This window comes from Antedon mediterranea, chromosome 2 (assembly GCF_964355755.1).
Source record: "Antedon mediterranea chromosome 2, ecAntMedi1.1, whole genome shotgun sequence".
In the NCBI taxonomy this organism is placed as follows: domain Eukaryota; kingdom Metazoa; phylum Echinodermata; class Crinoidea; order Comatulida; family Antedonidae; genus Antedon; species Antedon mediterranea.
Genome location: NC_092671.1, coordinates 36,199,815 through 36,211,225, shown reverse-complemented (window position 1 = coordinate 36,211,225; position 11,411 = coordinate 36,199,815). Strand labels below are relative to the sequence as shown.

At 33.5% G+C, this 11,411-nt stretch overlaps 2 protein-coding genes across 2 annotated transcripts in view; one reads left to right on the top strand and one right to left on the bottom strand.

Moving 5' to 3' along the window:
- LOC140040918 (RNA-binding protein 28-like) overlaps window positions 1-11,411 on the top strand; it is a 64,500-nt gene that overhangs the window by 36,296 nt on the left and 16,793 nt on the right. The gene's annotated exons all lie outside the window — the stretch shown is intronic.
- The window catches only part of LOC140040915 (calcium-activated chloride channel regulator 1-like), a 29,006-nt gene that overhangs the window by 2,773 nt on the left and 14,822 nt on the right, over window positions 1-11,411 (bottom strand). Inside the window, exons 7-15 of the mRNA XM_072087189.1 lie at window positions 10,118-10,292; window positions 9,696-9,823; window positions 9,209-9,371; window positions 8,621-8,862; window positions 7,625-7,802; window positions 5,041-5,213; window positions 3,094-3,289; window positions 1,007-1,129; window positions 182-340 (exon numbers count right to left, since the gene is read on the bottom strand). Coding sequence (XP_071943290.1) covers window positions 182-340; window positions 1,007-1,129; window positions 3,094-3,289; window positions 5,041-5,213; window positions 7,625-7,802; window positions 8,621-8,862; window positions 9,209-9,371; window positions 9,696-9,823; window positions 10,118-10,292 — 1,537 coding nt within the window. The remainder of the gene's footprint in view (window positions 1-181; window positions 341-1,006; window positions 1,130-3,093; window positions 3,290-5,040; window positions 5,214-7,624; window positions 7,803-8,620; window positions 8,863-9,208; window positions 9,372-9,695; window positions 9,824-10,117; window positions 10,293-11,411) is intronic.

The window sequence follows — 11,411 nt, the reverse complement described above, 5'->3', positions numbered from 1 at the left end:
AATTTGATTTTGGTTAAGTAACTTCAATCTCACTTTATCAGATCGTCGTTATCTTGATAAAAGTAATTTTTTTAGACGATGTAGTTTTAATGTCTTGAAATATTAGTATATATAATGTAAAGGCTGTGATGTAAAATATTAAAACAGATTCGCTTAAAAATCTATTTAGACAACAACTTACCAACTTGCGGAACAATGACGTTGAATTTTTCTTCTTGTCCTGCCTCGAGCGGAGTTGAAAGACTGCCCTCTTTCACTAGATCAGGTGTGATGGCCATTACGCCAATACTGTTGTACAGGTTATCAAAATTCGTCGAGTAGTAAATATTATATTCTTTAGCTGTAAATATAAATGAAAAAAAATGTAAAAATTGAAAATTAAAAAATAGTATTTTATTTTCGATAAATACTATTACACAAAAATATTGATTCCAAGTTAAAGTATTTAGAAAAGTAGGTCTTGGAGAAAACTATGTAACAATAGAAACGATTTTTCTGATTAAATCTTTCTAAATTGTAAGAAAAGATTTAATTTGCATGCCACATGTCTTATTACATTAATGTAAGTATGTTTGATAACGTAGGAATATGTTTTGCTAATTTCAAAAGCTTGTTATTCGTTTTAGAAAGGATGTTTCCAATCATATTATGTCTTAACCTCTGTCTACACTATCAAACTTTATGTGAACAAAAAATATGATGTGCCTATAATGGATGATATGATGATGTCATATCACTACCATTTTTAGACATATCACAAATCAAACTAGTTTGATAGTGTAGTCAGAGTTTCCTTCAGTGTTGATTAAAAAAGAGAAGTTTTTTTTAAAGGGAAATACCTCAAGACAATTTATTTACTATATCATTATCTGATTTCAGTTAATTGTATCCATATTTCACCTTTTACTATGCAAATTATCGAGGTATCACAGACTCTATCAGCTGATAATGAGCTATTTAATTATAAACACAGGACGTAATTATGCATCTTGTGGAAATGACTAACCTTTGCCATACATGAGATCATCTCCCGGTGCCTTGAATCTCAATTCTACCTCCTTCTTGTTGAAGCTTACTAAGCGTGCTCTTAGGTCAGTAATCCTAGAGGGAGGATATTGGTCCCGATCAGCTGAAAAAAAGAACATTTTTTTTTAATAGAAAAATGTAGATAACTTAGAGTATGATTTACCTTATTTGGCAATGATCAAATTAATAACAGTTTTATATTGTTTCTTTATATATTATAACATTCTGGGTAGGTCTTGATCAGCTGAAAAAAATAACATTTTTTATAGACAAAATGTAGATATATTCGAGTATGTTTTGCCTTTTGGAAATGGTCAAAATTAATAGCAACAATATTATATTGTTTCTTTATATATTATAACATTCTGGGTAGGTCTTGATCAGCTGAAAAAAATAACATTTTTTATAGACAAATGTAGATATATTCGAGTATGTTTTGCCTTTTGGAAATGGTCAAAACTAATAGCAACAATATTATATTGTTTCTTTATATATTATAACATTTTGGGTAGGTCTTGATTAGCTGAGAACAGTTTTTTATAGACAAATGTAGATAAATTCGAGTATTTTTTGCCTTATTTGGCAATGATCAAGTTAATAGCAACAATATATATATATTGTTTCTTTCAGGGAAGAGTGTAATTTCACTCGTACCCGGTTTCTATATATACGGTATTATAACATTCTGGGTAGGTCTGAGAATTTTGGTTCTGATTGGCTATGGATTGTTATATTTTAATCTCGAATGATTGAAACAGTGCTTATGTTCGGAACATGATCTAATAAGATTGTTATATTGTTTGGAACCCGAAAAAGTTTTAGGCGAGTCTTGAATGTCACTTTGGTCTTAAATGTCACTTGATTCTTGAATGTCACTAGGATCTTGAAAGTCACTTAGGTATTGAATGTTCACTGTGTGTGACATTTAATATGTGCTTTTTAAAATGGTCAATTCGGAAGTTTAGTTTCAAAGTTAGCGTGAGTGTGATAAGCTTTAAAATCATGTCCATTATTTTTTCTAGGCCACTTAATAGAACAATCCAATGAAGGAAGCCCATGTGTTTTCCGCGTCATAATCATAGAGTACCTTGTGCTAATGTGCAACCAACCATGCACTACTTGGATATGATGATAATGTCGATTGGAAAACGAACCATTTTCCAAATTCTCTCAATTTGTTTTTTTCGATGTATAATTTGCACAATTATATAGTACTACATTTTCGACAAATATGTACGTTACAATTTCCAAATGTCAACATGACTAAACCGAAACATAATTACTACCCTCGAAGAAATCCAGATCATTGTCTTAATATGGGCATTTGGCGTCATTAATTTGTTTGAAAAAAGTAACAAGTTATTCATACTGTTATTATCTTGGGTATGTTAACTACGTACTTTATTCTGATGTTAAAAAGTAAGTTTTGAACCCTGGGACTAATAATTATGATTGTGATCTCGAGTCTGTTTATTTCTAACACAATTTATAATGATGGTAACGAAGTTAAGCTGTAAGGCTAAGCTCAACGCGTACATTTTTTGACCGACACGATGTAGACGCGCGCGTACTAAAGCCGTAATATTTATTTAAATGTGCTCGTGGTATTACTGGAGTAGTTCATCAATCCTGGAACGTCATGTAGTTGCGGCTTGCATTTTTTGATAACAAACTGACAAGATGTAGACGCGCGCGTACTAAAGCCGTAATTATTTATTATCAACATTTAAATGTGCGCATTCATCAATTGGAATGCCATGTAGTTGCGGCTTGCATATGAAAAGCAAAACTATGTAATACTATTATTAACTTCACAAAATGCTTCATCTAATAGGTAATGCCACAGTACACCACCCATGGGTAAATACAATTAATATATCAGCAACAGAACTTTCGATATGTTACTATTGAATTCAATAACATCATCATTTTAATTTGTAAGGTTAGACAGTTTTAATATAAAGTTATTGTTCGCGACAAGAAATTTTTACTCAATGATGCCGTGTGCAAAGATCTATTAACAGAATTTTAAAACATGAACAATATGAGTGCGTATATTCAACATACCAGTGCAGGCTCCAGTACATGTAAAACTGCCACCGTTTGCCACTCTCTGGAACGGTCCTGTTTCTTCCTCTTGTTGTTGTTTCGTTCCTTCTGCGTTTTGCTGGTCGTATAATGGGTCAGGGAGGGCGGATTTCGACGATCCTAATGACTTGCCATGCGCTATCAGGGTAACACTCTTTTTGTTTGTCACTCTAACCTAAATAACAATATTTTTTATTAATTTTTTTTGAAAATAATAAGTTAAATGGTAACAATAATAGGAGCTGTTTCAGGGATTGGAAATAGAAGTAAAAGAACTTGTCTCTATAATAACGTTAGACGGACGCGTGTGACATTCGTGCGACACTCGATAATCAGCTTATATTTTTAAACATCGGGCAGGTCACCCTTATTATTGACCTTAAATTTAAAAAATTCAATTTACTTAATAAATAAATTGCACATCTAGTGTGTATATTTATAGCGCTTAATTCTTATGCAGATTTTTGTCTTTATAATTTTTCTCAAATCTAATTTACTTCGAAAAAATATTCATTAACAAATAACATTCTGACAAAACAGTGTTGTTAAATAGACCTAGTGCAATCATGTATATATATTTCCAAATAATATAATTATTTACGTTTTTTGGTATACAAAATTGCGCGTAATTGTAGGCATAATGTTAAATGTCATTAAGATAATGTGATACGGTGCCTTGTACACAGTACCCCCACGTGCTTTATCGTCATTTAGTGCAATACATCGTATAATATCAGTGTAAACCTTTACATCCTATTTAAACAGTTGTTGTTATAAGTATTAAGAATTTGCTTTCATTTCCCATACCACGTGACATTGTTCACCCACTATCACTCTAGATCAGTACGGTACCCCAGTCAGCATCAGGCAATTGTCTCGTCTACTAATGAATACTATTAATAATTTAAAAAAAAGTGTGATATGCCCAAATATGGTAGAGATATGGCCAAACATGGTAGTGATATGACATCATCGTGTACATTTTATTGTCACATAAAGTTTGATAGTGTAGACTGAGCTTAAGGCTAAAATCACGACCTCTTTTCAATTCAGTATTTGACCTATTTATTTGCATATAGACCTAGTTTATACAGGTTTTGGTTATATTATTTTGGACTGTGAGTTGTTAAGCTCTGTCTAAACTATCAAACTAGTTTGACAAAAAAGTGTGATGTGCGCGCCTAAATATGGTAGTGATATTCCCAAATATGGTAGTGATATGACATCATCATGTCCATCACATGTTTTTGTTACATAAAGTTTGATAGTGTAGATAAAGCTTTAAATAAAAACATGAATGTATCCCGTCATAGGGTTGTGCAGGCATACACAAAATAATGTCATCGCGTATCATGACGCGGTACAATGCACTAACTACCGCGGATTCCTACAGCTTACTTAGAGCATTACTCCAATTGTGAACGTAACGAGTTTTTTATTAAAATCATGTTAGTCATAACCGCTTACTACACTGGGGTTAACGCTCAATTAATTGGTATCTTCTATGGATATGTCATCAATTTATGCTAGCTCTGTCTACACTAGAAAAATATATGATATGCCCAAATATAGTAGTGATATACCCAAATATGTTAGTGATATGACATCATCATGTCCAAATAATACATAATATTTTTTGTCACATAACGTTCTTCTTCCATTTAGGAGCAAACTTCATATTTAAAAGCTACTTCTCCACTGGCTATAGCTGTTGCAATTCCACTTTTTTTCATACAAGTGTGGACAGAGCTTTAGTATATTATATATGTTTCATCATACCATTTTAGGTCGAATTTTGATGCAATGCAATCGGACTATTGTAGAGAATCTCTGTTCAGCTAAATTTATTTAATTCTGCCCGAATTTTAGAGGTTCGATTTTGCCTTTAAAACAAGTACAACGTATCAATACAGATTGTATATCTACCTTGACGTTGTATCTGCCTTCAGCTATGAAGTTAGTAAAATAACCGGAATAGATTCCGTCGTTTCTGTTCACGTCTGCTCCGGTACCGTCATCGGATAGGATCGGTGCGTCTGTCATGTTACCGGCAATCTCAACCTCGGCAATAACTTCGGCGTTAATAACGGGAGTGTAACCTTAAAGTAACAAATTATGTGTGATATTAATAATGATTATTAATTTGAAAAAAAAAACCCCCAAAAAACAAACAAAAACATTAATTGTTCAAAGGTTAATTAATGAATGTATTCATTCATTACATAATATAGACTATGCGTGCGTATGCATTACATTTTCGCATCGGTGGCGCGTCATACAATTCTGCTTTTTAATCGTGCGGCCGAGATTGTTGTCAGCGGCCGAGACGGGTCTAACCCTTAATAATTACTAGTATGCCACTTACTTGTTTTTGTATTATTCGTGTTTATTGTTCAGGTTATGCTTGAATGCAATATAAAATGTATCTCAAACATAACGGAAGTGTTTGTTTAATAGGCCTATGTGAGTGTATCTTACTGTAGATATTAATTTTAAAACGCTTCAACTTTTTATTTAAATAGAGCAAGTATAAAAAAAATAAAAGTTTCTTCAACATTTCACTCGGAAATTACGTTGGCTAGTAACAAGTTTAGCGCACACCGGGATACAATGGCTTATCGTACCGTACTATCAATTAAAAGAGAATGTAGAACTTAGCACGGGATACACACTAGACGGGTTTAAGCAACACCTCTTGAACCGGATCACTGACGTCATAGTATTATGAAAGTACTGTAATAATCAATCAATGAATTTCGGTCGCACGGAAATACTATTATTGAGATGCGGGGTGTGAATCCTATAGGATTCGGGTTTGTGACTCACAGACACTGGGGCTTAATGAAGTGTGGTATCATTATGGGATATTCACAAGTAATTATTTTAAGCATAAAGAACTTTGATAAATCATATCTTATTGGTTTATTGAATGAATCATGTTTAGTATAATGACTGGAGTTGATGCTTTAATTATTGTTATTTTTAGATTATCCACCCGGCGCCCTAAATTCGCTACAGAACTTGTCGACAAAACAGGTGCACTGAACTTGTTATGTTACCCGGCCGGTTACAATTAGTCACCTTTGGCTTTCCATAGCTTGTATCACAATTATGAATAAAAACATTTAGAAAGATTTGCCATAAATTTGTTGGACATTTGAGTCGAATGACTAGTTGACCTTAATAATGGTGTACATAATGTTATGTTACCCGGTCGGTTACAATTAGTCACCTTTGGCTTTCCATAGCTTAAATCACATTTATGAATTAAAAATTCAAGCTTTAATGTGCCATATATGTGTTGGACCTTTGAGTCGAATGACTGGACATGATTTGCTGTTTCACTCAAAACATTAATGTTATTAGGAAAATAGTTCAATTGCATTACTGTAATACGTCTAATGACCTAAATAACAGGTTTGCTTAAAATATCTTTACAACTTATATTCCGAATATCTTGGTCCACAACTCTGGTGGTGACAAGACCAGAATAAAATGTCATTAAGAGGTTATATATTATTGTAATTTAAACCCAAGTTGTAGAGGAAACGGTGGCCTCAGGGTGACTTTAAAATAAAACAGGATGAATAGGCGATTTGGTTTATAAATTTAAACTTGATGGAAATGACGATGAATGGCTGCATCATAACGTGGGTATTTGATGCAGATTTTGGTGAAAACTACTGCGAGGATAACGTAAATAGAAACACACTTTTTGAAAGGATATAAATATCAGTTAGGCATAAAAATGCCACTAATAGGCTACTAGGCCATGGAATATGTTGTTGCTTTATGTTTTACTGAGGCCTACACGTAAGTTGTAGGCCTGGTATAACATTAAAACATAGTGTATACTGTGTGTGGAGAGTGACTGCTGTCGCACTATTGTTTTAGATGTATTTCACCTTTAAAATGAATCATTGCATTTCATTTCATAGGTTCTTATAACATTGAAAAACATAGTGTAGATTGTAGCTGATGTGTATTTAGGTATTTATATGTCACCTTTAAAATAAAATGACAATGTAGATGAATCACCTGTATTTTATAGGTTCTTACTCCAAGCAAGGACATTTCATAAGAAATTGCAAATTAAATCGGTGACTGTGACTTACATAATCTTATTAATGGCCTTTCATTAAGCTATCCTGGATTCTTCTTACGATTATATATTCATTGAACTTGACCGTAATAAATTTTAATTCTAGATATAGCTATTTGAGAGGTTAATTTGTGGAATTGGACAGTTAATTACTGTGAAAGGATATTTATTATTATTAGAGTGTGCTTACGTCATGTATAAGCCCTCGGCAATTCACGCCAAAAGTGATGAAAATCGTAAGAAAAATATTGAATCATCAGTTCCAAAAACTTGACTTTATCTACTTTGAAGTGGTCAAGTAATTAAGGGAGTCGTCAAGATTGTGGGGATAGATATTGAGAGGGGGCGCGGGGGGAGGGGTTTATTAATCCTGTTAATTAAACGTTCCTTAACAGTTGTCAACTATACCTTTTGAAACATAGACGTAGAGAACCTGTCGTTCTGGAGGAACTACCGCCATTCTGCTCCACGATGCTGTCGCAACAATTGGATCTTCTTCAGCGCTAGAAAACGACTGGATTGTAACGGTTACTTTTGCTGGATTTTGTGCATCGTCGTTGCGAATTCTAAACCTCCAATTTCCAACCTGTATGTTACAAAACAGCCAGATTGTTAAAATGTATTAGTATTCATTTATAGATTGATGGAGATGATCTGTTGTTCAATCAATGTCAGTTAGGTATTACCTCGTGTTGAGTTTAAAAGCGTGGACGCATTTTATATTTTGTTTGCCATCACGGAGTTCTGATTAATCCTAATTAATAGTATTTCCAGTTATTTTTGTAAGATTTTTAATGGATTTCCGCTTCTATCTATAGTAAGTGGATCTGAAAGGTTATGACTTGTATACGATTTGCTAATACCTAAAATCCATTAATATTATCATATATTCTTTGTGTATCACTAAGTACTGGTCAGTGAGTCAATGGGCTTAGATTGAATCTTTGGTGGTTGGTTTATGAGCCTTATTTAAGAGGCAACTATTATTCGAAAGTGTGTTAACGTTTCTAAAATATCTAAACATTTCTATAGTTTTTGTCAAAACAGGATTAAGTTTATTAAACTATAGTTGTTTTCGGAGATTTCCGATTATTCTTGCAAAATAATTTCTTCTTTTTTTGAAAATAACTAGAAGGATGACATTTGAATATGAGTTGTGGTGTGTATCTAGAGATATAGTGTGGGTTCCAGAAAAGTATTATGGCACATATGGCGTTTCATACGTATACTACTTGAGCTTGTAAACTTGTATTTTCAGACAAAAATCGAAACGTCGACTGGTGGAATAACATAAAAAAGACAATAAATACAGACTTGGGGCAAGTCTACTAGAGAAATAATAATTTGGTTTATAACAACATAACCAATTAGCATTTTCCCAAACTCGCACAACATTGTACGCACCTGAACAGGACTCTGAACTTTGACACGAAGTACTCCGAACACATTGTCTGCTGTATTGGTGACTTCGGTTCTATCTGGTTTGATTACGACGATTGATAAGCTCGCAAAATATGGATCGAACCCAAATATAAACTCGGCTTTTCGGTTAATTGTTCTATCAATCTGGACCGTGCGAATCAATGTCTCGCCTCCTAATAATGTCATCACGTCACTAAATAGGTAGATTGGTCTGTTTTGAACAGCTGTAAAACAAATATTGTTTAATACCCGTTTTTAGTTTTTACTAGGATTAAACTGTACACACACTTCCTCAGCTGTTACTCGATACATCTTAACTGACTTTCTCAAGTCAGTTAGATACAAGCATCGGTGTGTATTAAATACTTATCTCTGAACTTGTATCTTACTGACTTGCAATAGTCAGTTGAGATGTATCTAGTGACAGCAACACAATCTGGTGAATATGCATGTGCAAGTTGTTTTTATATGCATAATCTTCATATGCTATACCGTATCTAGCCAATTAAATTTGTTCTTTCCATATTCTTGAAGACCTAATTACCTTTATTTTCTTAGAGACTTAATTACCTTTATTTTTATTAAAACTTGTTCCAAAAGCTTCATTTAAAGTATTAGTTCCTGTTGTGTGATAAAACGTCATACCATTGGTGAGATTAGCAAGTACCTCTAAATTTGGCGAAGCTGTCGGTCCAATAGCAACGGTGTTGATGTGGATATTCTTTGTCGCGATCTATATAATATATATATATAGAATAGAAACTTTGCAATAAATGCTAAATAACGTAGAAGCTCTCGAGTATACAGGTGAAACTACTGTTAATATGTCAAGTTTATTAAAGAATAATTCAATATTGTTTGACCATGTGCGTTCAATATTTTGATTCTCCATGGAAACCAATTGATTGACATATGAACGGAAATTGTGCATATGGAACTATAAGAGACGATGGGAAATTGAGTTTGAAAAAAAAGCATGCGATGAAATAAGACTTCCTATTTCCAATCTGGAAGTGCTCAGAACATGCAGTATGACGTCACAATTGACAATACGTACCCTGTCCTGAAGATCTTCGATAAGTGGTCGGATATTTTCGGCACCATCCGAAATTACGAGTAGGTTGCCGGTGTCCTTCGAGTCTTGGTTGAGTTTAATACCGAGAACATCAAATGCGCGTAGAATACCTACGTCATAAACATAATGAACCACTAGCAGTTAGTTATCTTACGCACGAGCAACCGATTCACATGGCAGCTAGTAAACATTAGTCACTAACGTTAAGTATCGGTTTCTTTTTGACATTCGTGTCAACAACAATTTTCCTGTTTAATTTTAGAATTATCACCGTATATTCCAACATATTATGACAATTACTCATACAAATTTATTTTAACCAGACGTTAGAATTATATTAACATTTTTTAAAAACATATCAAAGAAAGAATTGGAATTGGGTATCTGATTTATGTGTACCATACCTGCACCAACAGACGTACCACCAGACGCATCCGTCGGTAGTTTGGTGACAAGTGTCGATCTAGTCCGCTCGTTAATTGTCACCAATTGGGATCGAATGGTAGCTTCACGGCTGAATGTCACAATACCAATTTGTTCACCATCTTCTGCCGTGCTGGTAATGAGATTACTTGCAGCCTACAGTATAGATCGAAAAATATGCAATAAACATTTTTTCTATATCTTATCTATTTCAAACGTTATACAAATCATGATGTGTGGCGGTTTTCTAAAACATCACTGCGTATCTACCATGATTATGCAATTCTTCACCTCAGATTCAACCACGATTCACTCAGTCGTTTTATTTCTCTTATAATAGTTAATAACATCCCCATATCCTATTTTTGCTGTGGGGTTAATACCCAACTTCCCTGACTTCAGGGCAAAATGATGATAGAACTTGATGATTGTCTCTTTTGCTAAATAACATTTCCCTGACATCAGTATCAATGTGACTTTTATTGAAGTTTCCATTTATTGAATGCTTTGAATATTAATGAGTGATTATGTTGCTTTTATTTTTATGTAATAGATATAGGTTGTTTACAAGCTCAAGTAGTATACGTATGAAACGCCATATGTGCCAAAATATTTATCTGTTTACCAAGTCAAAACTCCGTGTAGAACTCAGACTAGGCGAGGCGGTGTTGCTACTGTATTGTCTTTATTCGTTATTACATAATAGTGCAACCGTATAATACGTACATTTAAGTTTGACAAGAATTAAAGACTTTTAATTGTGTTTGTACCATTATATTCCCATAATTATATCACACCAAGTTCCTCAAGCAAGATTTAACCCAAAAGTCCAAAGTAAATAATATTAATCCTTAATAGTGTTTTTTTTTGGGGGGGGGGGGGGGGGAAATAAAGAGTTAACTGATGTCTACCCGTTGGGGGATGTGTTTTATATCTTTATCTGTCCAGCGAAAGTGATGTCATCTTCAGTTTTTTGTTCAATTAAATTTGAACAATGGCAACTTGACAAGTAAGATTGAAACTTGTTATTGATAGGTAAGTTTTATACCTTCTTGAAATCCACCTGGGTTATTTTACAAATTGATATCCGCTCTTAATCAATAAGCTGTATTGTGGATAGTTTCTCGTGTTTATAAACACACTAATTGAATTCGCTTAAAGGAAAATACCGTTACTGTTTACCTGATGTATGACTCAACATCTAGGAATGTGTTCTTATATACTATGTTAAACTTGAATTCATATTTAACGACTAGGCTTTAAAATTTAATCTGC